The following is a 27417-nucleotide window of genomic DNA, read 5'->3' on the forward strand; positions in this document are numbered from 1 at the left end:
TAGTTCCCGCTACACAATTATTGACCATTTTCATTTTGGCTTTTTTGGTGTTATATTAGGTAATTATGTCATTTATAGTGAACTTATTTTGAAATCCATCTATTTGAAACAAAACTCACAGTTCAGGTAATTAGGATTTGCCAGACATTGAACAAACTCCAATTCGGCTTGAAATCTGGTTTTCTGTTCATCTACATCTGAAAAATGCATTATATAATGTACAGTATAAAACATTAACAGTAAAGTAAACTTTTTAACACCATTAAAACCATTTTCGCATCATATCTATTTGGAATATGTGTTGTCACCATTTCGAATCATACAAGGAATAAAATGGATAACATACCATTGTCAAAATGTAAAAGTAGAGAGTATATATCTCCTATATAGATTCCATTTGGAGTGGTCATGATCAACATATATACACGGTATCTGTAGGAAGCTGTAATGAAAAATTATGTAACAGGAGAGGAGAAAATGTGGCGGCCAGACCGGATTCTAATCCGGGAACTCTGAACACTACCCGGATGCTCTACCTATTGAGCTACCTGATCATGATCACAGATGATCGACACAGTCCAGTCCTGCTACACACCTAGCTCCCTCCTTTTTTCCCAAGTCTTCACCCTCGAAGACACATGTACATGAGACCCTTACCACCACTGTGGGTATTTTAGTTGGGCGCCAATTTTGTAACAGGAGAGGAGAAAATGCAGAGGCCAGACCGGTGTTCAAACCCAGGACCTCTGAACACTAGCCGAATGCTCTACCAATTAATTGAGCTACCTGGATCGACCCAGTCCAGTCCCGCTACAATTAATCTGCCTGCGCAGGGCTATGAACAAGGGACCTTTCGCTCTTAAGAAAAACAGCCTTCCACAAGGTTAAAGGGAAATTCCCACCATTCACTGAGTCAGAACTTGTAAGGTGACCCTATACTCTCTACTTTTACAATAATAGCAATATAAGTGTCTTAGAACGTTGAAATAAATCATTCTATTCTCTCATATCTATGGCGGTACGAAATTAGTTCAACGTATATCCACAATACAATATAGTAAAAATATGATACGAAAATATCGAAATGGCAACAGTGAAGAGTGAAATATTTAATTTATGATGCGAAAATCTGTCGAAATGACTGTAATTCAATTAAACAAATGGGTTCTACTCGATAAACAAAAGCTCCGCCATCAATGTTAGCGATCAAACGATTGACAGATACAAAGGACTAGAGTTCAAATTACAAAATAGTATTCAATACAATATTAAAAACATTAAAATTTCGAGAATATACCTGGTCCAGCAAGCGAGCTTTGTCTGCTGGCCGCCATTGCTTCATAATACCACAATCAGTTTGACGCTTCTCTTGCAATGCTTGTTGAATATTCGATGTAAACACTTCGCCGACCGAGAAGAAATTTACACAATGGCGGCTCCCATCTGACATTTTACATGATGTGATTTTCCTAACATTTTTCTTGTTTCTTCCGCTATTTGGTACAGTATGCAGTCCTCCCGGACACCCGTAAAACCCGAAGTATTCCAGGCGATGCAGGACGTAAACATCAATGTTTTAAGTCGCTGCAATGAACGGGAACTTCGGCCGGTTTTACCTTGCCTTGTTCGTATGGCACTTTGCAAACCGCTTGATGAAAGTTCTTCATGGACCAAGTCTCGGAAAGAAGTGCTCAAAATTCTTAATGGAATAGAAGTTGTCAACAGCATTGTGGCGCTTCTCTCCATTGACTTTAATGCCCTGGAGCAGGATGTCATCAAGGAACAGCAACTAAGGTATTTGGTTTTACAAAACCTAGCCTAAGTTTAATCATTAATATCCACCTATACACATATATATACATTGTATCACTATGGCCGAATTCGGGTCGTTTCGCCCTAAATCCCGTTCGGCCTAGGTTGTGTTGACCTAAACGAACATTTTAAGGTGAAACCTTGTTCAATATTTTGTTTTCATTTTTTGATTAGTAGCTTTAAGTCATAAATAAGCTTTCATTAAAATCAATTTAATGTGTTACAATGGTTTTTTTCTTTATATTAGGCATAGTATGTTCATTCTCAGCTTCGGTGATAAATGAACAGGTTTGTTCACAGTTTTGCCGTATATATAAATTTTATCGTTATATTGAAAAGAAATGTAAGTTTGATATGTTTAATACCACCTGACGAAAAAACAAATGAAACATTAGGGCAAACAGTATATATTTAGGGCAAAAAAAAAAATCATTGTCAGCGCCAGAGAGCATTAGTATATATATGAAAACGTGGAATTCTCCAACATTGTTTGGTGTCGCAACATTTTGATGAAGATAGATTAAAATCGGGTGCAATTTAACATCAACCTTACATTTTTGGATGAATTGGATATTTATTAATCCCAAAACACCCATTTACTTCCATATAATGTATGCATTTGTAAAAAAAAAAAAGGCGGGGTTGTGCATATTCAATTAGTTTATTTAAGCATTGAACTGTTTTAGTATGGAATTTATTATCTATTTGAATGCCAGAACTTTGCAAGCAAACAAATCATAATGTGCGTAGAGATCAAGCTAAGGAGGATGATAATCTATTTTGTCTGTTTTGTTTTAGGTCGAAGTTTGGAGGAAGCCAGACTGAGAGCGTGTTGATATCTCAGCTCCAGAGTGGACCTGCGTTAGAGTTTGAGAGAAGTGATCCAGCCCGAAGGATTCGTTTGCTGCTAAGTGAACTGTTATTTGTTATGTCTCAGGTGTGTGTAATTGGAAGGTTCAAATTTTTCACATTTTGAAAAAAAAAATGAAAAAAAATTATCTTATACTGTTTATTTATTTAGCCCCCGAACTTTAAGATCTGTCTTCCAATATAAACTTTGCTGTATTCATTAGTTGGTTAATGCTTAATATTAATTAATTAATTAATCAATTAATAAATACATATTTTCAGTTGACATTGTACATAACAATTTCCTTGAGGACGGAATTCATGCTAAATTTATGATTTGGCTGCAACATTTTCCTGCATGAGTGTTAATGTTGTATTGTGAATTATTTTGTGGCATTTATGGAACATGTGCAAAAGAAAAAAATGTATTTAGAATCAATGCAGAAATAACTTAATAGTTTACTGATCAAATTTGCAAAACTAAATCTGCACACAGGACTTTTTCTGAGGGCTTTTTGAGGCCATTAATTGGCTCATCCCCAATTGATTCTTTTTTTTCATATTTTAGCCAAATTCCCAAAATTTGCAGTTTACAACTGCAAAAATCTTTCCCAATCACCAATTTTTTCCGAAAAGGAGTCAAACTAACTTCTTATGTCGGAGACAGGAAGTCCTTCATGTAAGGTCAGTTAAATAAACTATTATTATTTTTGCAGATAAAGGAAACTCGAGCAGAATTTTATCAGAAGCAGTCTGAGCTATTTGAAAGCCATGCCTACCTGGAGGAGCTGTCAGACGTTTTGTGTATAGCGCAAGCAGGTAAGATAGATATATAATTTCAACCCTTTTGCAACAGAAGTCACATTGTTTCGCTTACACCAATAGTTGGCAGTGGCGTGGCGTATATGTAGCTATAGACGGAAATTATTTGGATGCTTTATAGCCTTTTATCTCTCTCTTTCAGTTTTTTCATTATTATACCCCCGCAACGAAGTTAGGGGGGGTATACTGGAATCAGGTTGTCTGTCCGTCCGTCCGTCCGTCTGTCTGTAGACGCATTTTGTCCAGACAACTCCTCCTAAACCGATGGGCCAATTCCGATGAAACTTCACACAAATATTAATGATCATGTGTAGATGTGCATGCCACTTTCTTTTTCTCAAAATTATGGTTGCTATGGCAACTGGTCACTATAAACAGGTTTTCTGATAAGAACCATAACTTTAAGTTTGTCCGGACAACTCCTCCTAAACTAAATGGCCAATTTCAATGACACTTCACACAAATATAGAGGACCATGTGTAGATGTGCATGCCACTTTCTTTTCTTTCAAAATTATGGTTGCTATGGCAACTGGTCACTATAAACAGGTTTTCTGATAAGAACCATAACTTTAAGTTTGTCCGGACAACTCCTCCTAAACTAAATGGCCAATTTCAATGAAACTTCACACAAATACAGAGGACCATGTGTAGATGTGCATGCCATTTTTTTTTCAAAATTATGGTTGCCATGGCAACTGGTCACTATAAACAGGTTTTCTGATAAGAACCATAACTTTAAGTTTTTCCGGAAAACTCCTCCTAAACCGAAGGGCCGATTTCAATGAAACTTCACACAAATATAGAGGACCATGTGTAGATGTGCATGCCACTTTATTTTTCACAAAATTATGGTTGCTATGGCAACTGGTCACTATAAACAGGTTTTCCGATAAGAACCATAACTTTAAGTTTGTCCGGGTAACTCCTCCTAAACCGAAGGGCCGATTTCAATGAAACTTCACACAAATATAGAGGACCATGTGTAGATGTGCATGCCACTTTTTTTTTTTTTCAAAATTATGGTTACTATAGCAACTGGTCACTATACTTCTGGGTTATCTTAGTTAGCCTCTAATTAACAGTTCCAATTCACCATTGACTCGTGCAGATTGCGGGGGTATTAGTCAGCCATCCTGGCGACAGTTCTAGTTTTTTTTAGTGTTTTTCTTATTTTTTCGGAAAAAGATGTTTAGGCATGTAAGCATACAATATGGTAGCTATGCTATTGGTTGGCATTGTTGCACATTTCAAAATAACCTTTCACAACATATTTATACATCACTTACAAGGTCAACAAGCTGCTAAGGGAACAACTGTTGTTCTGGATGTTGAAGAAAAATCCATGTGGGGAAAACCATTGTACAGATGGTGCAAATACGCGTATACATGTTGTGAGGTATATGGGCTCGTTATTCAGGCAGCCGGGTAGAAAAAGTGATATGAATCGGTTTCACTTTTAAAATTGATAATCAGATCGAAATTGATCAAAGGGCTCAAAGTGGATGTTTTCACAGGATTGCCTTTTTGGCTACCAAGTCATAAAATCTAGACACAAATTGGAAAAGTCAGTCACCTGGCCAAGTTGTCTTCCATTTAAAAAAAACCTTTTAATTTTTTAGTTCAGTATAACATCTCTTTAACTTTTTCAGTGGTGAATGTCATTTTAGCATTGACTACAACCTTTGAAAAATTAACCAAAGCACAAAGTTTTTAGTGGCCATGCAGGCGTCTAATAGGTCAATAACTGGTCGCCAATGGTGAATTTAAGGCGCCATGGCTGCTAAAATAGTTGTCACTTGGAGCCCTGAATTATCGATTAAAAATGGTTTTCTAAATTTTGCACAGAATTGCCTTTTTGTAGAAAATTTATATTCATCTCAAGTACAGTGTACATCTATTACATGTTTTGGCCTTTGTCATCAATATTTTTAACGAATATATCTGGTAAATATAACATCAACTACTTTTTGGTTCGGTATCATTTCAAAAATATGTGAAGCGAAAGATTTCAAACACTTTCAGAAATTTCTGATTAATTCATCATCATCAATGATCAATTTTTTTTTACTATTAAATATGCCATTATTTTTTATCATCGATCCACTAATAGGTAGCAACATATGTGTATGGACAATTTTTTGTATTGTTTATGTAAATTGTAATTATTTTTTAGCCCACCATCATCAGATGGTGGGCTATTCAAATCGCCCTGCGTCCGTGGTCCGTCGTCCGTCCCTCCGTCCGTCCGTCCGTCCGTAAACAATTCTTGTTATCGCTAATCCTCAGAAAGTAATGAAGGGATCTTTCTCAAATTTCATATGTAGGTTCCCCTTGGTGCCTAGTTATGCATATTGCATTTTGAGACCAATCAGAAAACAAGATGGCCGACAGGCAGCCATCTTGGATTTTGACAATTGAAGTTTGTTATCGCTATTTCTGAGAAAGTACTGAAGGGATCTTTCTCAAATTTCATATGTAGGTTCCTCTTGGTGCCTAGTTTTGCATATTGCATTTTGAGACCGATCGGAAAACAAGATGGCCGACAGACAGCCATCTTGGATTTTGACAATTGAAGTTTGTTATCGCTATTTCTCAGAAAGTAATGAAGGGATCTTTCTGAAATTTCATATGCAGGTTCCCCTCGGTGCCTAGTTATATGCATATTGCATTTTGAGACTGATCAGAAAACAACATGGCCGACAGGCAGCCATCTTGGATTTTGACAATTGAAGTTTGTTATCGCTATTTCTGAGAAAGTAATGAAGGGATCTTTCTGAAATTTCATATGCAGGTTCCCCTCGGTGCTAAGTTATGCATATTACATTTTGAGACTAATCAGAAAGCAACATGGCCGACAGGCAGCCATCTTGGATTTTGACAATTGAAGTTTGTTATCGCTGTTTCTCAGAAAGTACTGAAGGGATCTTTCTCAAATTTCATATGTAGGTTCCTCTTGGTGCCTAGTTATGCATATTGCATTTTGAGACTGATCAGAAAACAACATGGCCGACAGGCAGCCATCTTGGATTTTGACAATTGAAGTTTGTTATCACTATTTCTGAGAAAGCACTGAAGGGATCTTTCTGAAATTTCATTTGCAGGTTCCCCTCGGTGCCTAGTTATGCATATTGCATTTTGTGACTAATCAGAAAACAACATGGCCGACAGGCAGCCATCTTGGATTTTGACAATTGAAGTTTGTTATCGCTATTTCTGAGAAAGTACTGAAGGGATCTTTCTCAAATTTCATATGTAGGTTCCCCTCAGTGCCTAGTTTTTCATATTGGGACCAATCCGAAAACAACATGGCTGACAGACAGCCATTATCGCTAAATCTTAAATTTTATATATAGGTTCCCCTTGTTTGAAAAGTACTAGAGGGCTGTTTCTGAATTTACACAGATTAGTAAGACTTAGAGGAAGGGAAAAGTAGAGAAAAGATCAATCTGACATAGAACCTATAAAGATCATTCAATGGTGGGCGCCAAGATCCCTCTGGGATCTCTTGTTATATAATTACATGTGTACATTTTATAATTACATATTGTACATTGTAACTATTGTTGCAGAGCTGCCGTCACTACTGCCGGTGGTCGAGGTCTCAGAAGCACTACTACATGTCCCTAACGGAAGCTGGCTTCTGTGTCGACTCATCAGTAATGCTCCAGACTCCTTCAAGGAAGGTATGTAGTGTGGAATAGCTAAAGAGTACCTGTTGTGTATGTAAATGATGGTTTTTAATTTGTTTCTGTGTTTCTGATTGAGGGAAGGGGTAAGGGTCCAAGCTTGTATTACCCCAGGTATTTCAAATTTAAAGATGTCATGATCCATCACCCAGGTAATGAAATATATAAAAACTATCCAATTACATAAAATCATGTACAGAATTATACCCCCTGCAATGAAGTTAGTGTAGTTTTACTGGAATCAGGTTGTCCGTCCGTCCGTCTGTCTGTGGACACAACATTGTACTGGCTACTCCTCCTAAACTAATTAGGGAATTTCAATGAAACTTTATGGCAATAACCCTTATACATTGTAGATGTGCATAATCTATATCATGTTGTAATTTTGTGGTTACCATGGTAACTAGGTCACTTCAGGTTTTTTGGGTGAGGGGGAATTTTGTCCAGTCAACTCCTCATAAACCTGTGAAATGCTTCAAGTCAAACTACACAGGAGTGTGCATGCATGATATTTCTCTACAGAATTTTTGGTTTCCCTGGTAACCAAGTTTCAATACCCATATTCGTGTGGAAAACTTTGTCAAGACAACTCGGACAAGTCCTATATAGCTGTCGACCGATTTCATTTTGAAATACACAGGAATGTTAGGGACTCATAATGTGTACATATGCATGCAGGTTTTTCCCCACAAATTTAGGTTGCTGTGGTAACCCGTTCACTAAAAACTGGTTTTTGTTGGAAAATCTTCACCAGAGGGGCGGTGGAGGGGTGGGGGTATGAGTTTGCCCTCTGGACAACAGTTCTAGTTTAATTAGTTGTGGTGCATGGTCAGGTGTCACAGTGGGACATGCTCGCCTTTCACCTGATCTCAGGGTTTGATTCCCTGATGAGATGTGGAAAAGTATGGAAGTCTCCTACCCGACCATGACATGACATGGGGTTACTCCAGGTACCATGCATATGGGTTCCTTCCTAAGTAAGACCCCACACGCTTCCATCGGGGCCAACAATACTGAATTAATTGATATAAAATTGGATAGAACTTGTTTGCAATTTTTGTAAAATAAATAAAGTTTGAATAGAAAATTAAGGAAGTTAAATGATTAATTATTACAATGAATTAAATCAATTACTACCATTTTACCCTTTTATAAATGGGCCATTGCAATTGTCCTATGTCAGACTGTCATTGTTACGGATTGGCCTTACATTGGATATGCCTGGTATGTTTGCCTTGATTTAGATTTTTCTCAGATTTTTGCTGTTATTGACTAGGATAGTTCAGGCTCAGGCTTTTTTTTCTTATACATAATTTCGTATAATTTGAACAAGTACATCAATATTTAATTAATTTTGTTCGAACAGACAGAAGGTTAACCATGAATAGGTCTTGCCTCCAAGCGGTCTCTTTGAAATTTACTTTTGTTTAATTTCTTCAGAAAATTATCATTTATTTGGCGGTGACCATATTTAGTCACGGAAGATGTTACCTCAACTGTTTTTAATCATGAAATGGTACCCGGGTATTTTGTTTTGCCTCATATTCCTATTTACATAGGGCTAATGAATATTTTATGAAAGTGAAAGTGAAATTGGCTTCTTGTCTTTTCAGTTTAAAATGAAGCATGAATTGCAAATTGAGGACCTGTATCAGTAACTTCAAGGGAACTCATCTTTGTCTAGTTTTGTAACAGTTTAACCTTTTCACCCCTACTGACCATAATTGACTTCAAATTATGAATGAATGGAAGTGTCTACTAAAGTTTCATAGGGTTGAAAGGGTTAAGGTATATTAATGAAACTACAATATTTGTCTGATATTAATATTGTCGTTTATATCAGTATGTGCAAGTTTGGTTGGACGAGGCGAAAGACAGGAAGAGGAGAGTCTAGGTGGGCGTCGCCGGATGGAGCTTCTTCTCAGTCTGTGTGCCATGAACCCTGGGGAGGCTTTTAACATTCGTGCTCTGTGTGTGAGTACCGTCACAGCTGAAAGACAAACAGTACTGAATATATAACTGTTGATATTTACCATTTTTGTTCCAAATTCATTTCAAGAAATTAAAAAACATATTGATCGGTCAATAAGCCCACACATGTACATGTATACATTTTGAAAAATAAAATAAAAAATTTTGGCTAATAATGCGATTTAAAATCTGAATTTTCTCTAACTATTGTTGGAATTTACATCACTTGACAACTTGGAAGTGAAAACAAATTAAAAGTATTACAGATCATTAGTCAATTGTTGACCAATTTTTAATATAACAACAGGAAATATGTACCTTATTATGAATACATGTAATTTTCAAATCTCACCAATCATTGACCTTTGAACTTTGTAGGTTGAACACTGTACCATGCCAGGCTTGGCTGTATCGCTGTCCTTAAAGATGAGTGAGCTCAAGAAGTCTGATACCATGGCAACCACAGACAGAACCAATGATATGATAGCTTTCATCAGTGGCCTGTTGCTTGGTAACGATATACCAGTGAGGAGCTGGTTCTCGCTCTACATAAAGGCTGGCCAAAAGGTTAGGAATGCTACTTGTGATTCTATTTTTAGCTTTACTTTGAAACACTATTGAAGGGCGTTATAAGTAGTCCTCTAACGGTGAAACCGGGGAACTATAGGTTTCCTCCCCGTCTATCTGTCTGTCTGTCCACTCACTCAGTTTTCTGCACTTTCTCAGCCATGCTTTAAGATATGTTGGTGAAAGATGGAATGTAACTTCAGTATGAGTAGCTTCAGACCAAGTTCGAGTTTCAGGATTTTGGGGTCAAGGTCAAAGTCACTGTTACTGTTCTTAATGGGGGTCAGTAGGAGATATTATTACTTTAGTAATATTTTCAGATTGCTTGTTTAGTTTGTTAAACATCTGTTTCATTTTGGAATTTTCACATTTTTTTTTTTTTTTTTTTGAGATGTGTTTATAAGAATTTGATGAAAATCATTTGTCTATCAGTCTGTAAATCATCTTGTTGATACAGCTTTCATCTAAATTTTTATTTGTTTATTCATTTCTCACTAACTTTTTCCATAGAAAAGCTTTACTTTGGTGTTTTGTTATTTTTGTACAAATAATTGTTGTGAAGGATTTGAAATTGACTCTCCTGGCATATAAACACGTAAATGAAGTTCACTTGAAATATAAGTGATTTGAAGTATCCATGCAAATCTATGTTTTGTTGTGACAAGTTTGCCCTCCATTTGGCGATATTGAGTTAATCTGCATGCCAGTACTTTCTGTTGCTGGTTAAAGATCTATGGGTGTATTGTATATCACACGGAGTCATTGTGTCTTTCAGAGAAAGCGTGAATCAGCAACTTCCTCCCTCCACAGTCTGCGATTGTGGCTTCTAGAGCGACTCATCTCCATCCTGCCCGACAGTGGTACTTCAATGTCCGAGTCCAGTGTCATCCAGGCCAGTGCTTTTGTCCGTCTGTATTGTGCATTGAAGGGCATGGCCACACTCAGGTATATAAAAAGAAGCTCTTTACACTAGACCGAGATGTTTCAGAAATATGGCTTTCAAATAATTATTATACCCTTGCAAATATGGAATCAGAAAGTCTGTCTGTTCATCCAAATATAACTGGATATTAGATTTATAGAATTTCTCTAATTTACAACGATTACAAAAACTATTATATATATAACTTACCTGGTATGCTATGATTATTCTCCTTAGCCCAGATGTAGAAAAAATGGACCCTGGTTTTTTTATTCGTTACAAACATCGGCGTTGGGTTTGGACGTTTGCTTGCCCGCCATGTTTCCGCTCAAGATGGATAATATAGTACATGTAGTGCCATGCTTATATTTAAAAGAGTTTCTGCACATGTTACACACTACTGATTTCTCATTTTTGTTGTCGGGTTCTGGTTCTCCTCAACCGATGGGCCATATCCAATGAAACTTAACACAAATATTAGATGTGCATGTCACTTTATTTTTCTCAAAATTATGGTTGCTATGCCAACTGGTCCCTATATTACTGAGTTATCGTAGTTAGCCTGTAATTAACAGTTCCAATTCACCATTGACTCATGCAGATTGCGGGGGTATTGGTCAGCCATCCTGGCGACAGTTCTAGTTGGAAATAATGACAACTTTAACATATGCCTTGTACATTTGTATTTGCCACCATTGTATAAGTCACAGTCAGCTAGCCACTTGATCATTACGAACCGAAAACCGAACCGACGCTGTTGGACCGTGGTTCATCAGTTTTTAACGGAACCGTCGCGCCCCTAGTATGTAGGGGATCTTTAAAATTCTACATCACCAACGATGTAAACACTTCAATCTATTCTTCATTAGGTTCTCGGAGGAGGAGATGAAATTGTTATTGCGTCTGGTGACATCACGACCCCCACTTACTCCCGCTGGAGCCAGATTTGTCTCCCTTGGTCTGTGTATGTTGATAGCATGCCCATACCTACTAGGGTAAGTTTGAAACACACATTTCAAAACAAGACAGGTTTGTCTCATGGTTTGTAAATGCTGAAAGCGGCCATTCTCATATTTGCTGTCCAAACGGTAAGACAACTTTTCCCAGAGCTGTACATTTAAGAACTGGGGACTGCCCAAGTGATTTCTATTTGAATTTCTGGCAAGTCTTGAAGGAGTCTTTCATGTCCTTTTAATAACCGATGATTCGTCAAGATTGATGCCCAATATGTTAAGTTAAAAAAATTGACTAACTGCTTTCTTCGCAAAAAGCGAATAAGCCTACAGAGAGTTCAGATTGATCTGCATTGGACTGTGCCTGCATTAACAGGTGTTCATTTCATAAAAAAACAAGGAAATTTGGACAGATTTTCTCTATATCAAGTGATAAATATAGAAGCGAAAGTTTGTATGTTAGAGAGTTAAAGGGGCATTCCTTCGTTCGGACATCAAAAATGGGCAAAATTTTGATTGATAAAATGAAAAATATGAGTGTATGTGCCTACCAGTAATGAAAGTAATGCCGAAATGTACAGAAGAATGACGTTTCTTACAAAATGCTGTCTGTCTTTGCGGTAATTAGTGATACTTCGGGTCGAATTAGAACTTTAACTACTTGAAAAATACACATTTCCCATTAAATTTCATTTTGGCGACATACACTTTATTCAAACGAAGATATGTCCCTTTAAGGTCAAGGTCAATACTTGTATAGACATTTTCCATTTTCTAACCTTAAAATCACAATCCTACATTAGAGTTCTCCTTATCAATGATCTCATGTGTGCTGGATTTATCACCTTGCAGAAGCCACGACCAGGAAAAGCAAGCCATTGAATGGATTAGATGGTTGATGGGGGCGGAGAAAGAATTTGAAATGTATGTACATCCTAAACAGAATGTCCATGTTGGCGATACTGCCATCGTTATTTGAATCAAAATTTATATTCTTGTGACATATGAGTTACAAGAAATTTCAGTTAATTGATTTTTATTGGACCTCTTACAATTCCAAAACTGAATCTGAAAAAATGAATTGAAATAAGGATTTTTGAGACGCTGACATATAACTGAACTTACATTATTAATGATAGAATTCACCTTTAGTTTCAAAATAAACTTCAGACCTCATATAAAAATACTTGTAACAACTAAAAGATGTTTATTAGGGCTATTCCATTAGTTTATCTACCTGACCCCAGGACTCCACAATAAATCACTTCTATACATGATTGAATTGCCTTCCTCTTACTTCTGTGTAATTTATTAAATAAATTCTATGGGTGGTACCCCTTTACCAAACCTGGAGTCCTGGAGTGGGGTAGATGTTTTACTAGAATAGCCCTTAGATTGTTCCTGACTACTCCTCATGTCTACAATGCTAACAAAATGAAATTGTTAAAAAAATAGAAATATCAAAAACTGAAAATTAGAAATAAACAAAATTTACAGATAAATTAAACTAATACCTGTTTACACTTAACCTGTTAAATGATGAATGTGACAATATTTAATGTTGAAAAATGTCTTCAAATGGAGTTTGTAAACAATCGGGAAGCATTATCATTGTGATATCTTTTATTTCAAGGGAGGGAACTCATGATTGTTCCTTTGGTGAGATGCTCTTTCTTATTGCTATACACTTCCACAATAATGCCACCCCAGCTATCGCCGATCTGGTGTGTAATACCCTGGGAATGAAGGTGAGATTAATCTTCTATTTTTAGAACTCAAATCAATTAAAACATGATTAGAATAAAAACAAAACATTTCAAATTACAAAATAATTGCAAGGACAGATATTTAAAAGTTTTAAAGGTTTAATGAGTGGTAAAAGCAAATTTTGAAAAATTCAACCTTTTCTTGGATATTTGAATTTTTTTCTTTAATGTTTTTGCAGCTTTAAAATGTTCATTATGTATTTCTGAAACATAGCATTTCTGAGCAACTGTAATATACACATAAGTTGTGCATGCTTTGCTTTTTAAGCTATTCATATCTTTTTCTGGTACCAAATGCCTTTTTAATTCAATTTTTCAATACGGAAAAAATAAATAATTTCTATCAAAAGGAATCAGGAATATATATGTTGCGTAAACTTTATTATGTTGATAGATATTGGATGATTTTGTTTCTTCATCAGAGTGCAGTGAAAGCCAATGCCTTGGCCAGAATGAGACAGATATTCACACAAGAAATTTTCACAGAACAGGTGACTAAAATTTAGATATGAGTTACCTCCCTTATAAAACGATCAATTTGGGTTACCTCCCTTACTTTCATAGAACTTGGTAACCTCCTTTACTATAATGGATCAAGATTACCTATCTTACTTTGAGTGAAAATCTGGGTTACCTCCCTTGCATTGAGGGATCTGGGTTACCTCCGTTACTTTATTGGGTCTTGATTACCTCCTGTACTTTGAGGAATCTTGGTTATCTCCCTTACATTGAGGGTTCTGGATGAACTCCCTTACTTGAATAGATCTTGGTTGCCTCCCTTTCTTAAATGTATCTTGGTTACCTCCCCTACTTGAACGGATCTTGGTTACCTCCCCTACTTCAAGGGATCTGGATTACCTCCCTTTTTGAAAGGATCTGGATAACATCCTGTAACTTGAGAGATCTGGGTTACCTCCTTTATTTCAACGGATCAGGGTTACCTCCCTTACTTGAATGCATCTGGATAACCTCCTATACTGTCTTTGAGGGATCTGGGTTTCTTCCCTTACTTGAATGGATCTGGATTACCTTCCTTACTTGAATGGATCTGGATTACCTCCTGTACTTTGAGGGATCTGGGTTACCTCCCTTACTTTAAGGGATCTGGATTAACACCCTTGTAATGAAGTGTCCTTGTTATGTCTCTACAGGTGATAACATCCCATGCTGTGAAGGTTCCCGTCACCACAAACCTTAATGCCAACATGACAGGCTACCTACCCATCAACAGTGTGTACCAACTTCTCCGAAGCCGAGCTTTTTCTAAACACAAGGTCAACATTAAGGTCAGTGTACTGCTGTCGTTTATTTTAATGACATTTTAATAGGTAAATTAATCAGGTCTCGTCTATTTTTTCATGGTGTTTGTTATGGCAATTGTATAGATGTTTGCACAGTAATGATAGACTTTGAATCAATTAAGAATTTTTTAATGTGTTCAAGTGAACTAGTTGTATTGGTAGCATGGCTCTTCTGGATAAAAGGAAATTGCAAACTTCCCTTGCCTAAGTGTATATAAGAAATAATACTACATGTAAGTCAAAATATATAGATCAGTTATTTCGATTCCATGTTTTTGAGAGGGTTAACATTTTAACTCGGCTGTTTAAGAAACAGGAATTTACTGTGTCGAATATTGATATATCTTAATAGCTACTGCTGAATTACAATTTATGATAGAAGTCCCTAAAGAAAATCTATCATAAAAGTATATTGTTTCCCGATCCCACAGGATTGGATTTATCGTCAGATACGAGTGAGTGCTTGCCCTCTCCACCCTCTCCTGCCCCTCCTGGTCGAGGTGTATGTCAACTCCATAGTGGTCAAGAGTACAAAAACTGACCACCTCAATGAGCCAATGAATGATGAGGAAGTGCTAGCTATCTATCAGGAATCTGTGTTCCACACAGGAAAGGATAATCTTATGGACACTGACGAGGACGGCGATGGCGGTCGTGGAGGAAGTCTGACGCCCCAGTTATTAATGTTGTATTATATTCTGTTATATGAGGACACTATTCTCAACAGCATGAAAATCATTGGTAATTATAAACTAGTATTAATAGTATATCTTATGTTTAAAATTCTCATTACCTTGATACCAATGAATTATAAAATATCTTTCTATAGCATTAGGTGATAATTAATAGGTTTGTTTGTTTGATTCATTGTTTGTTTGTTTATTTGTTTGTTTGATTCAATATTAGAATTCAATTTTCAGGGATTTTTTCTTCATTATTTGGAAAGAAAAAAACATTAATATCTTCAAAGTCTTATTACAATATTACATTGTATTTGAAAATATATCATTTTAGCCTATCTAAGCTTTCTTGTTACTGGGTCAGAAACATTTATTGCGGTAACAGACAAAGTTATTCATTCATTTGTTGATTTTATTATTTGAGTTTCTGTGTTTACATGTTTACATGTACCAATGTGTAAATGTTTATCTGTTTATCGGTTTGGCCGTTTACATCTTTACAACAGTTAAGATCACATCAAGACAATATTAACTTTGTGTTTAAAAGTTTTTAATATATTACATATGATATGATTATAAAGTAGGTGCAAACCTCATGGAAGCAAAGTAGGAAAAATTACATATAATACACATAAAAATTATGATAACCATTATATTACCAAGAATTTTGTTCTGTCAAATAAAAAACAGTTCTGTATTTCTTGAAGATTTGTAATAAGCAAATAATGATATCAAAGAGGCATTCCTTTCGTTCGGACATCAAGCAAGTAATGATATTAAAGAGGCATTCCTTTCGTTCGGACATCAAAAACATGCACAATTTCTATTGATGAGATATATGTCTGAACGATGATTATATGAGTGTTTGTGCCTGCAAGTAATGAAATCAATTCTGAAATGTACAGGAAAAAGGCTTATTGTAGACAAATATCTATTCCTTTGCGTTATAAGTGATACTCTGGGTTAAATTAAGAATTTTCAGGACGTAATACTCCAAGAACTTTGGTTTCTTGGGCATAAAACTGCTGTATTAATGTAAAGATAATAACTTTTACAACATGGAAAAAATACATATTTTCCAGTAAGTTTAATTATGACAACTTTAACATTCATTAAAACGAAGGAATGCCCCTTTAAACAGCATATTATTCCTGTTAATATGAAGGTGGTACAATAAGAGGATTCTACTATCCAGGCTGTTGTTATTTATATAATAATTCTCATTCTGGTTTGCAGTGTCATCGAACCGAGTGGTCAAATCTTACCCGGACACGTTACTATCACAGATCCCCATCAACTTCCTGTTACAACAGGCCCAAGTACAGCAACATCAGTACGCCGGACTCTTCTCACCTCTTCTCAGGTAAGTCTGAATGTGTGGGCATCAGATTCGCATAGAATTACTAGAGAATGTTTGTGAACTATGTATGCGTTCGTTTTCCACTTTGGTAGAAAGGAAGCTTAATCATGGAAAATTTGATAAATGTTCAGAACATGTCGAATATTTGGGGGGGGGGGCGGGATGTAATTCAGAGTTCAATGAACAGCATTGATACCCAAAAACTTTCAAGCAAAATGTCAGTATCTTAGTCACTATCAGTGAGGGAAAAAAAAAATTTCTTCAGCTTATTTTTGATAGACAAATATAAGTGTAACAGGAGAGGAGAAAATGTGGCGGCCAGACGGGGATTCGAACCCGGGACCTCCAAATACTAGCCGAATGCTTTTCCAATTGAGCTACCTGGTCACCGATGATCGACCCAGTCCAGACGCGTTACACACCTCCCTCCTTTTTTCCAAGTCTTCACCCTGGAAGACACATGAGACCCTTATACCACCACCGTGGGTGTTTTAGTTGGGCACCAATTTTGTACCAGGAGAGGAGAAAATGTAGCGGCCAGACCAGGCTTCGAACCCCGGACCTCCAAACACTAGCCGGATGCTCTACCAAAATTAATTATAACCCATCAAAGATAAGTGCCTTGACAATAGAAAAGACAATGAAATCTGATGAGATATGTTTGTTTTTTAATGTAAACAGATTACTTGCCACTCACTACCCACATCTGTGTGCTGTGGAAGACTGGCTGCAGGAAATCATGATCCAGGACAAACAACATATGGAGTGGTCTCCCCTTAGTCACACTTCCTGTACTGTGGAATCTCTTAACGCAGGTATGTGATTCGAGTTAAAATTTGTTGACCAGAAATCTGGTGTTCAGCATGTATAACCAGAAATTATAATCAGTTGTGTGTCCATCTCATGATGAAATTCCTGGCGACAGAAAGTTAATTTTAAGAATTTCAATCTTTATTGATCTTTAGTGATTCATACCAGGGGAGGGACATTTTCAGAAGTAAACTGCATATTTAAGATATAATTTGGTTTAAATATGAAATTATTATATTGGGGAATACTGCCCATCATCGACCCCAAAAAAAACTCCTAAAAAGCCTCAAATATTTAATGAATGATAGAGATTCTATGTCAAATAAATGTAAGATGTAGCACCCCTTGAGCCAGAAATACAGGCCCCAATGGGAGAAATAGAGAGGTAAATGTTTGAAATCACTCTACCAAGATAATTTATATCATGTGAAAAGAAAAAAACAAGCATTCCTACAGAAACTACTTAATCATGCAGTCATCACTGATGCATTTTTCACCTTTCATCTCTTACATAACCTTTTTTTTCATATTTGCCTCAACACTTTGTGCAAAAATGTACAAAAAAAATTTTTTAACACACATAAGACTATATCATATAAATTATGAAAGATACATACCCTATTTGCAGCCCTCCAGGAGGTCGAATCTAATCCCACCAATGCAGTGGTACAGCTCCAGGCCCTACTGAGGAAGCCGATAGCCAATTTACTGCCGTTCTCTGATACTCTTGTGGCGAGTTTGCCGGTGTTACTCAGCTCTGGAGTTCCGAGGCGCGTACAAGATATGGTGAAAACTGCCTGGTTTAAACTACACACCATCAGTCCACGCATGTAAGTAAAATTTATAAAATTGGATGGCCTGTCTACTGTGCACAAGCTACTCTTGCTGAATATGTTTGGTCTTATGTTTGTTCACAGAATAGCTTCCACAGATGAAAACAAGCCAAAATTTTCACCCAGAAAGTTGTTTATATATACAAATTAGCCACAGTATACCTCTCGGCTAGAGAGATTCTCTCTATAGCTCGATCGGTTGAGAATAAGACTAGAAAGATAGAGGACCCAGGTTTGATCCCTAGCGAAGGCAGGGTTTTGAATTTAATTAATCATGCACTATTACTCGGGCGCTCATGTAATGGATTCTGGAGTTACACTAAGAATGACTTGTGAAGGCTTTGATGTAATCTCTGGAAACTTGAGAATGAGCTCTTTCCTGGAGGGAGAGTATGTAACCCTGGTAAATACTAGCCACAATATACCGCTCTGTAAAAAGAAAACTTCTCTTTCACTCGATCAGTTGAGCGTAAGACTAGTAAATCAAGAGGTCCCAGGTTCAATCCCAAGCAGAGGCAGTGATTTAGATTTAATGAATCATATACTCTGTTACATTATTTTATACACTAGAAAGAAATTACATTTTATATGCCTGGGGAACCATTCAATGGAAAAAATGGATGATTAATTGATATATTCTTCAATTTGAACATAATGTGAAATTTATTAAATTGTGTATGCTACTGGAAAAGATTTTTAGTTTCTTGATCAAACTGAATTGTGGTGGTGTTTGGACCTCAATATTACTCTTATATGTGATACATGCACAGGCTTTGTGATACTATTACTATACTGAGTCCAACATTCACCAAAAAAAAAAGCATATATTCCAGGATTCCTTTACTACCAGTTCTTATTCTTAAAGTTAAACAAAAAAATTCTAGTTTTTTTTTTTTTTTTTTTTCAGGTTACGATTGGCAACAGTTAACGCAATGACATCTATTGATGGAAAATTCAGACGAAATAGATTCACCTACTCCGAGAATGACATAACAGTGGATCCTCTCATTGTTCTGAGATGTAGCCCTAAGGTGTTCAGGTAAATAGATAAACAAATAAACATGCCATGATCTATTTGTGATAATCACAATCTGCCTACAGTAATAGCCCCAACCCCATAACAGTTGTTAACAGATGTGATCCAGAGCCGTAACAATTATAATGTATATTGTATTTTTATTAAATTCTGTGATGCATATCATTACTTTCCAAATATCATGATACTGTTTTGAAAATTATGATGTGACACCTAAAAGATTTAATTCTACAAAGTTACCTCCCTTGCGCAAAACAAGCATGTTGAACTTAACAGAATGTGGTATGGTTGGAAAACAAAATGCATTTGCATTGCTTTTCTTATTAAACACTTTTTTCTTGTTGTTTGTTTGTAAAAATTTAGTCAAAAAAGATTGAAATCATGAGGTCCAGAAGCTCAATATATTTTTTGCTTACTAATACTGGGCAATAGTCCCAACATCAGGTAAAACAACATCTGGGTATTGTTTCACAAAGCTTCGTAACTTACAGATTTTGCGTAAGCCATATTTAAAAATTACTAAGCGTTTCACAAAAATTTCGTAACTTACAAACATTCGTAAGTTATGCAAAATCCTTGCGTAACTTTACGCCATATCCACTCTGTCATAACTTATGAAAACCATTTAAAATCATATGCAAACATGTTCTTTTGAACAGAAAATGACGTCATAATCAGCTACAAATAAGCATAAAAGAATGACTATGCTTTGTGAGCGATTGTTTTGAGGCGAAAAGCGAGTTTTAAATGTCAAGGAGGGATGCCGGCAAATGTGATCTTCACTCAATAATACGATTGCTTTGAACAAAATAAAGCTCATAGTCTGCGTACGGGACTCGGGAATAGGAGCGGCATACAATTTTCACCTCAAAAGTTTTGTCCTTTTTTACCTCCAAGTTAGAGAGTGGTAGATTTTTACCGGGAGAAGGTACGATTTTGATGTAAGGTACGAAAATAGTTACGAACACCTTTGTGAAACAGACTTACGAACTTCTTAAGTTTTGTGTAACTTTTTCGTAAATATTTACGAATGTTCGTAAGTTACGAAGCTTTGTGAAACTATACCCTGATCCATATAACATGCACAACATATAAGACATGCTTGCTGATTTCGTTATGATCTCTTGTTTAAACAAATATCATGATACCAATGTATCGCATCTTAACATTGTAATATGTAGGACATTGTGAGATTTCGTACAGAATTCAGATCTACTAAAAGGCTTAAAACTATCTTATCAAGAACAGTTATATTGCATTTGATATACCACAGATGTCCACCAATTCTGGAAGTCATGCTGCGGGTCCTTGATGCATATGTCCAGGGATGCCGTGTCTACCTACAGAATCACATGACCACAAATCCGATTCTTGACCACGCCAGTCATAACGAGACGGAGCGGCGCGACCTCAAAAATGCACTCATCGCCGCGCAGGAGAGCGCTGTGGTACAGATACTGCTTGAGTGCTGCCTCTCTCTACCAGAGGAACAGGTGGGGTCATTTATGTATTAAAAACTTAGATTTAATTGTACAATCTAGATAATTATGATCAGGCCAAAATAGAAATATTGGTGGTTTTTCATAACCTGCCCGACCTAGAAAAAATGCGCCGACTCAAAAAATTTTATTGTGAAAAATAAAACATTGTATTTTAACAATTTGATCGTTCTGGATATTTATGCCCGGAAGTTGCTGTGCAGGTTTGAAACTACGTCTCCCAAACCCAAATAGGGTTGATGTATGTTTCTTTTGTTTAAGAACACAAAATAAATAATGATTTCCATATTCTGGTTTGTTTTCACATTAAATGTTGAAAATCTGTTTCCTGAACTGAATAAAAAACAATTTCGGCCCTACCTACCTACCCATATGTAAGACCCCCTGGTCGGGTTACAGCCCTACCTACCTACCCATATGCAAGACCCACTGGTTGGGTTACAGCAAACCAAGATATTTTTAAGGGTGGCCTCAGCATTGAATTCATACCTCCCACACTGTGACAGGTAGTGAAGATGTTCTGTTTTTTTGTCCATCTTAAAAATATCCGTCAGCCGTATCCTCTTATCTGGATTCACTGTGAAATCTTGCTGGTCACATCAAATCTGAGGCAAATCTGGTAAACATGATGGTAAGGCAAGAAGGAGAAATAAACTGGACCATGATTATAATATGAAATAATTTTTTTTTTTCCTTCAGAATAAAATTAGGAGCATTTGTGTTTGTAATTGTTTTGTTAATGAAAAGTCAAAATAGTACTGTCACTTTATTTACACTAAGGATTCATGATAGCTCAGTCGGTTAGAACGCCAGACACATAACTTTAGATGAAGATCCAAGGCACGAGGTTTGACTCTCCCAACCGTGTCTCGGGAAGCTGAGAAACGGGCTGGTCTGTGCTGTCCCCTCAGAATAAATTAACTTGTTGTTTTGAACCATGTATCAGAACATAATAATGTACAAATTAACTTGCATGGTTTGAATATTGGTATTCCCTGTCACTGAGAGTGCCAACCATGTAACCTCAGGTGAAGATCCGTGGTGTGTGGTTCAACGCTTTCTACACGTCAGTTTGTGTTTCTCGGGAAGCCAATAAATAGACCAGTCTGCAGTTGTGGTTGTCTCCATGGGCAAGACACTTTACCCTAATTCTCTGGATGGCATGCAATGGACCTCCTGTATGTTGTTCAGTGAGGTAGTCACCAACTACTACAAGGAGACCCAGCCTCAAAATGACTGATTGTTCTAGGGGCGACAAACCCAGTTAACAGACAAACAATCATTTAATATGCTATTCTAGGGTATATTAATGAGAGATGGAAGAATTTTGGATAATGGTCACGATATCATTAATAAAATTTTAGGAACTTTTGCGAATTCTAAGAGATCTAAGGAAAGCCTACCATGATGGTAGTAACCAGTAGATGTTAAACTGGAGTATGAGATTCCTGATCAATTGTTATAAGTGTCCACAGGTATCATAATACTTAGAACTGTTTTAATCCTTGTAGGAGGACCGAGGTCTGCTGAACAATCGACGCGAAGTCCAGTGTATCATTTGTCCCTTCATCCATCAGATGTTTATCTCCGACCCAAACCTGGCAAAGCTTGTACATTTCCAAGTAAGTTGTGTCTCTAATGATAAATCATATATCATATTTAGGCAGAGAAGATAATCTGCTTCCTCACATACTCCTAAATAACATGTGAAATGAATTGCCGATAACTTAAAATCTCAGTTGTTCAGCTGATTGCAATTGGCTGTAGCAGACAGACATAATGACAGATGCCGATTGGCTGTAGCAGACAGACAGACAGACAGACAGACAATCGACTTGGGTTTCATAGCCCTTGAAGCAGGACCAAATGAACTATCTTGTTACAAGTTAGAGGTTACCATTGATACAATATATTGGTACATTTTGCCAATTAAGTATTGAAATGTTTATCTACAAAAGTACATACAAGAATACAGTGATGATATTCTAAAACTCAGCGAAATAGCTTCATTGTAACAGGGATACAGCGATGACATTTTGAAACTTTGTACATTACAGGGATACAGTGACGAGATTCTCCCTGTAGCTGTGGCGGGAATTCCTTCCATGCACATCTGTCTGGATTTTGTACCAGAACTTCTTAGTCAACCACAGATTGAGAAACAGGTAATTTGATAACAATATTTGTTGTGAATACTCAATATAGCTGCAGATTTGAATTCACTAGAGCATTTGTTAACTCAAGGTAGCTGCTGTTAAGTTAAAAGTATTTTTTAGCTCGTCTCTTCGAAGAAGAGTGAGAGCTTATGTTGTCACTCCGGCGTCGGCGTTGGTTTTCCAAATGTTAAATTTTTGGTGCAAGTGTTGAAAGGCATAGTAATTTATGGTAATATGGTCCCTGTGGGGATCAAACTATCCTCTGCCGGAATTAAACTAAAAGATTTTTTGGAAAAAAAACAGATTTTTGAAAAATTTATGACTTTTTGAGTTAAGTTTTTTGTGCAAGTGTTGAAAGGTATTAATACATCACTTTATAATTTTACTAGGGTGCTGATAATTGACAATAGAGTCCCTCTTGGGTTAGACTATCCCCTGCCAGAGTAAAACTAAAAGATTTTTTTGGGGAAAAAACCAGAATTTTCAAATTTTTGGACTTAGAATATTTCTGTGTTAAGTTTTTTGTGCAAGTGTTGAAAGGTATTAATACATCACTTTATAATTGTACTAGGGTGCTGATAATTTGCAATAGAGTCCCTCGGGGGTTAGACTATCCCCTGCCGGTGTTAAACTAAAGGATTTTTTTGGGAAATAACCAGAATTTTTCAAATTTTTGGACTTAGAATATTTCTGCGTTAAGTTTTTGGTGCAATTGTTAAGAGGTTTTAATACATCACTATATAATTGTACAAGGGTGCTTATATTTGACAATAGAGTCCCTATGGAGTAAGACAATCCCTTCCTGGAGTAAAACTTTAAAAAAAATTGGATTTTTTCTTTTTAAATCTGTGTTTTTTTGTTTTTGTTTTTAAATGTTTCGACTTTGTGTTAAGTTTATATTGTGAGTGTTGAAAGGCATAGTTATACATTGTATTAGGTTCCCTGTGGGGGTTGATCTATCCCTTTCCTGAGTTAAACTGAAATATTTTTTTGAGGAAAAAAACACATTTTTTTTTAAATTTTCGTGCAAATGTTGAAAGCTTTTTTACACATTACTTTATGATTGTACTAGGGTGCTGATATTTGGTAAAAGAGTCCCTATGGATGTACACTATCCTTTCTTGGGGTGAAACTGAATATAAAACAATAAGAAAACGTCACAATAGACAATTTATACCGGTCCACATTTTTCAAGGGAGACAAATCTCATTAGGATATGTTGTCAAAAAATTGAAGAAATATGTCCAAAAGCAATTACATTTGTGTTTAATATCTTCATTTAATCTACAACAGCATAGCTTGTCTCCCAAATGCATGAATTCACAAAACATAATCTGATCAAGTAAACAATATAAATATTATTAATGCAATTTGCGAAACCATTCCAATTAATATATTTTAATTATTTATTGACAAACATTTACGAGACGAGCTATGCTGTTCTCCAACAGCTCTTGTTTCACAATTTGTACTTTACTAGGTCTTAGATTTAACTTGTAAAATTATAGTATCTGTACTTTACAGTTGCTATATTTGACAGTTTCTATATTTGACAGTTGCTGTATTTTAAAGTTGCTGTATATTACAGTTGCTGTATTTCATTTAACTCTGTTTGCTGCTGTATCTTCTAGATCTTTGCCATCAAAATGACGTCCCATCTTTGCTGTCACTATGCATTGCCAAAGTCTCTAAGTGTGGCCAAACTGGTGATGAATGTCATGTTTACAATGATCGAAGGTAAGCTTCTCTCAGATCTTCAATCTAAAATGAAACTAATTCTCGTTATTATAAAAAAAATTAAAGAGGCTTGCCTGCAGAGAGATCAGAAAAATTGGCTAATAGAAAAATATTTTTTACACATGACAGATTGTTGGAATTGTTGAGCTTATAAAACGCTGAAAAGTGATATTAAAACCTCATTTTTTAAATATTATTTATTTAATCGCAACCCGCAATAAGTCCCCGCTATAAAGTGGAGTCTAATTTGATTGACACATCAAAGAAACAAGCACGTGCACAGTGCCGCACAGTGATAACTTCAAAGGGAGCAGCGATTTACAAAGAAGATTTGCCGTTATATTTCATACATTTCCCTCTCAGGTTGAGTTTTAAAACGTCTTTTAAATACATATTCTGTAATTGTTTTCAAGAAATAAAGTCGGAAAGCCTCTAATTCTGTCACATAGAAACGTGTACTGAAGTTTATTTAGTGATCGGAGATGTGCCGTTTACCGGTCCGTCTGCGGGTAAGCCTCTTTAAGACAAAAATTGATGCCAAAAAAATGCTTTGGGTGATATGGACCTACCATTCTATATACACTTACATGTGATAGGAATATTGCCAAGTTCAGAGACAATGGAGGGGAATAAAAGTTCTGTCATCAAATCTGTGTGTATGTTGTCCAATCTTTGTCTCCAGTGGAAGTATCAACAGAAATTTTAGACGTGTGACTTAGTTTTTTTAGCCAGGGCCCTGATAGCTCATTTGGCCAGAGTACTGGCCATGTAATCTCTGATGAAGGTCCGAGATACATGGTTCGACACTCCCTACCCATGTGGGTTAGTGTTTGTCGGGAAGTTGAGAAATGGGTCGGTCTGTACTGTTGTGGTTGTGTTCTTGTTCAAGACACTCTACCCTTATTGCTCTGAATGGCATGAAACAGGCCTCCCATATGTTGTTCAGTGAAGTTGTCACCAACTACGTACAAGGAGACCCTGCCTCAAAATGACTCGGACTGTTCATTGGGCGATAAATTAAACCTCGCAAACAAACAAAACAATTTTAGCCATGACTTGGACTTTAATAATTTAGGTAGAATGGTGGAGAATCTCCTGTTAAAACAGTGTTGTATTTGTTTTTAACAGTCCAAAAAGGTTTATATATAACAACATAGGCAGACCTAGTGATTTTTAAAATGTTGCTTTCAGACAAGCCTCAACATCATCAGCTAGTGTCAAAATCTATGCCTAAAATGCAACATTTGAAAAATTATTATACCCCCCGCAACGAAGTTAAGGGGGGTATACTGGAATCAGGTTGTCCATCCGTCCGTCTGTCTGTCCGTCCGTCTGTAGACACAACGATGTACTGGCTACTCCTCCTAAACTACTGATCCAATTTCAACGAAACTTCATGACAATAACCCTTATACATTGTAGATGTGCGTAACCTATATAACATCGTAATTTTATGGTTACCATGGTAAGCAGGGCACAGAACTTAGTTTTTTCATGACAATACTCCTTATACATTGTAGGTGTGCGTAATCTATATCACGTCGTAATTTTTTGGTTACGATGGTAACCAGGGCACAAAACTTAGTTTTTTGGGCGAGTTTGACGCAACGATGTACCGGCTACTTCTCCTAAACTACTTATCTGATTTCAACGAAACTTCATGACAATAATCCTTATAAATTGTAGATGTGCGTAATCTATATCACGTTGTAATTTTTGAATAAATCCCATTCACACTTTACCTTTCTCATAACCTTTTTAATTTTTTCTTTGTTATAAATTGATCAATTGAAATGATTTTCTCATGTGAAATCATTTTATAATGTCATGTACAACAATTTATTCATAATATAGATAAAAAAAAGAATTAGGGTAACCAAGAAAACTGAATACGACTAAGTGAGATTTAACTGTATATCTCATTTATTGTATAAATGAACACATAGTAACAATGGGGGTTGCATGAGCAGGGGGTATGAGTTGGCGACAGTTCTAGTTGAACCAGTTTCTCGATTTAAAAGAGGCCAGGGGACATTTCAGAGTTGTGTCCCTTTGGTTATCATTTATTTTCCAAACTTTGTTTTGAGGTATGGGATTAATTTATGAATAACTTTCAATATTCTATGGTGATGCCACTGTGTTCATGTAAAACACTTCATCTGTAATATTTTCTGTTTCAGTGCTTGACGGTCAACAACGTGCTGAATTTCTCGTAGAGACAGTGCCATGTCTGGTACGTGTGTGTCAGGCGTTTCCCCCGCTGTGCGAGGATGCTACCACTCTCCTCGGACAAGTCGGGCGTATCTGCATTTCACACCTCACCTCCTCCAGCAACGTGCTAGGTTCGGAGCTCATCGACCCGGACAGCAAACCAGGCCCCGCCTCCCAAAGTCAGAAGGACGGCCATCAGGGAGGTCTCACTGCTCAGTATCAAAAACTTTACAAAACTATACAGACCACTTTCTCTGGTCTGGTGAGCAAAGCATTGGTCACTCGCAACATCTATTCCTGATGGTCATCCATTTCGGTCACTCGCCACATCCATACCTCATTGTCACTGTTGTTATGAATGTATTGTTGAAATCAGTTGTTGAAAATAAATCTCTAATTATATATCTCTGGTGTGATTTTATTCTGTGATTAGTCTGATAAAAA

General features: G+C 36.5%; 1 protein-coding gene across 1 annotated transcript; it reads left to right on the forward strand.

The window, feature by feature from the left end:
- The first annotated feature begins 1413 nt into the window (after positions 1-1413).
- Positions 1414-27377, forward strand: LOC117332986 (integrator complex subunit 2-like). The gene is made up of 22 exons (XM_033892086.1): positions 1414-1794; positions 2611-2749; positions 3378-3480; positions 7055-7168; positions 9015-9145; positions 9521-9709; positions 10485-10654; positions 11501-11626; positions 12437-12508; positions 13218-13332; positions 13773-13841; positions 14502-14636; positions 15083-15392; positions 16568-16694; positions 17373-17506; positions 18130-18331; positions 19242-19373; positions 20644-20863; positions 22381-22491; positions 22927-23034; positions 24657-24762; positions 26943-27377. Exons 1-22 carry the CDS (start codon positions 1508-1510, stop codon positions 27272-27274), a joined length of 3432 nt encoding a protein of 1143 aa, XP_033747977.1. The 5' UTR covers positions 1414-1507; the 3' UTR covers positions 27275-27377.
- The last annotated feature ends 40 nt before the right edge of the window (positions 27378-27417 follow it).

The sequence above is a fragment of the Pecten maximus genome, chromosome 8 (genome assembly GCF_902652985.1).
Source record: "Pecten maximus chromosome 8, xPecMax1.1, whole genome shotgun sequence".
Classification (NCBI taxonomy): domain Eukaryota; kingdom Metazoa; phylum Mollusca; class Bivalvia; order Pectinida; family Pectinidae; genus Pecten; species Pecten maximus.

Coding starts and splice junctions, on each gene's coding strand:
- LOC117332986 (XM_033892086.1), top strand. CDS start 1,508: ATGCAGTCCTCCCGGACACCCGTAAAACCCGAAGTATTCCAGGCGATG. Junction 3,481..7,054: donor TTTGTGTATAGCGCAAGCAG/GTAAGATAGATA, acceptor CTATTGTTGCAG/AGCTGCCGTCACTACTGCCG. Junction 9,146..9,520: donor TTAACATTCGTGCTCTGTGT/GTGAGTACCGTC, acceptor TGAACTTTGTAG/GTTGAACACTGTACCATGCC.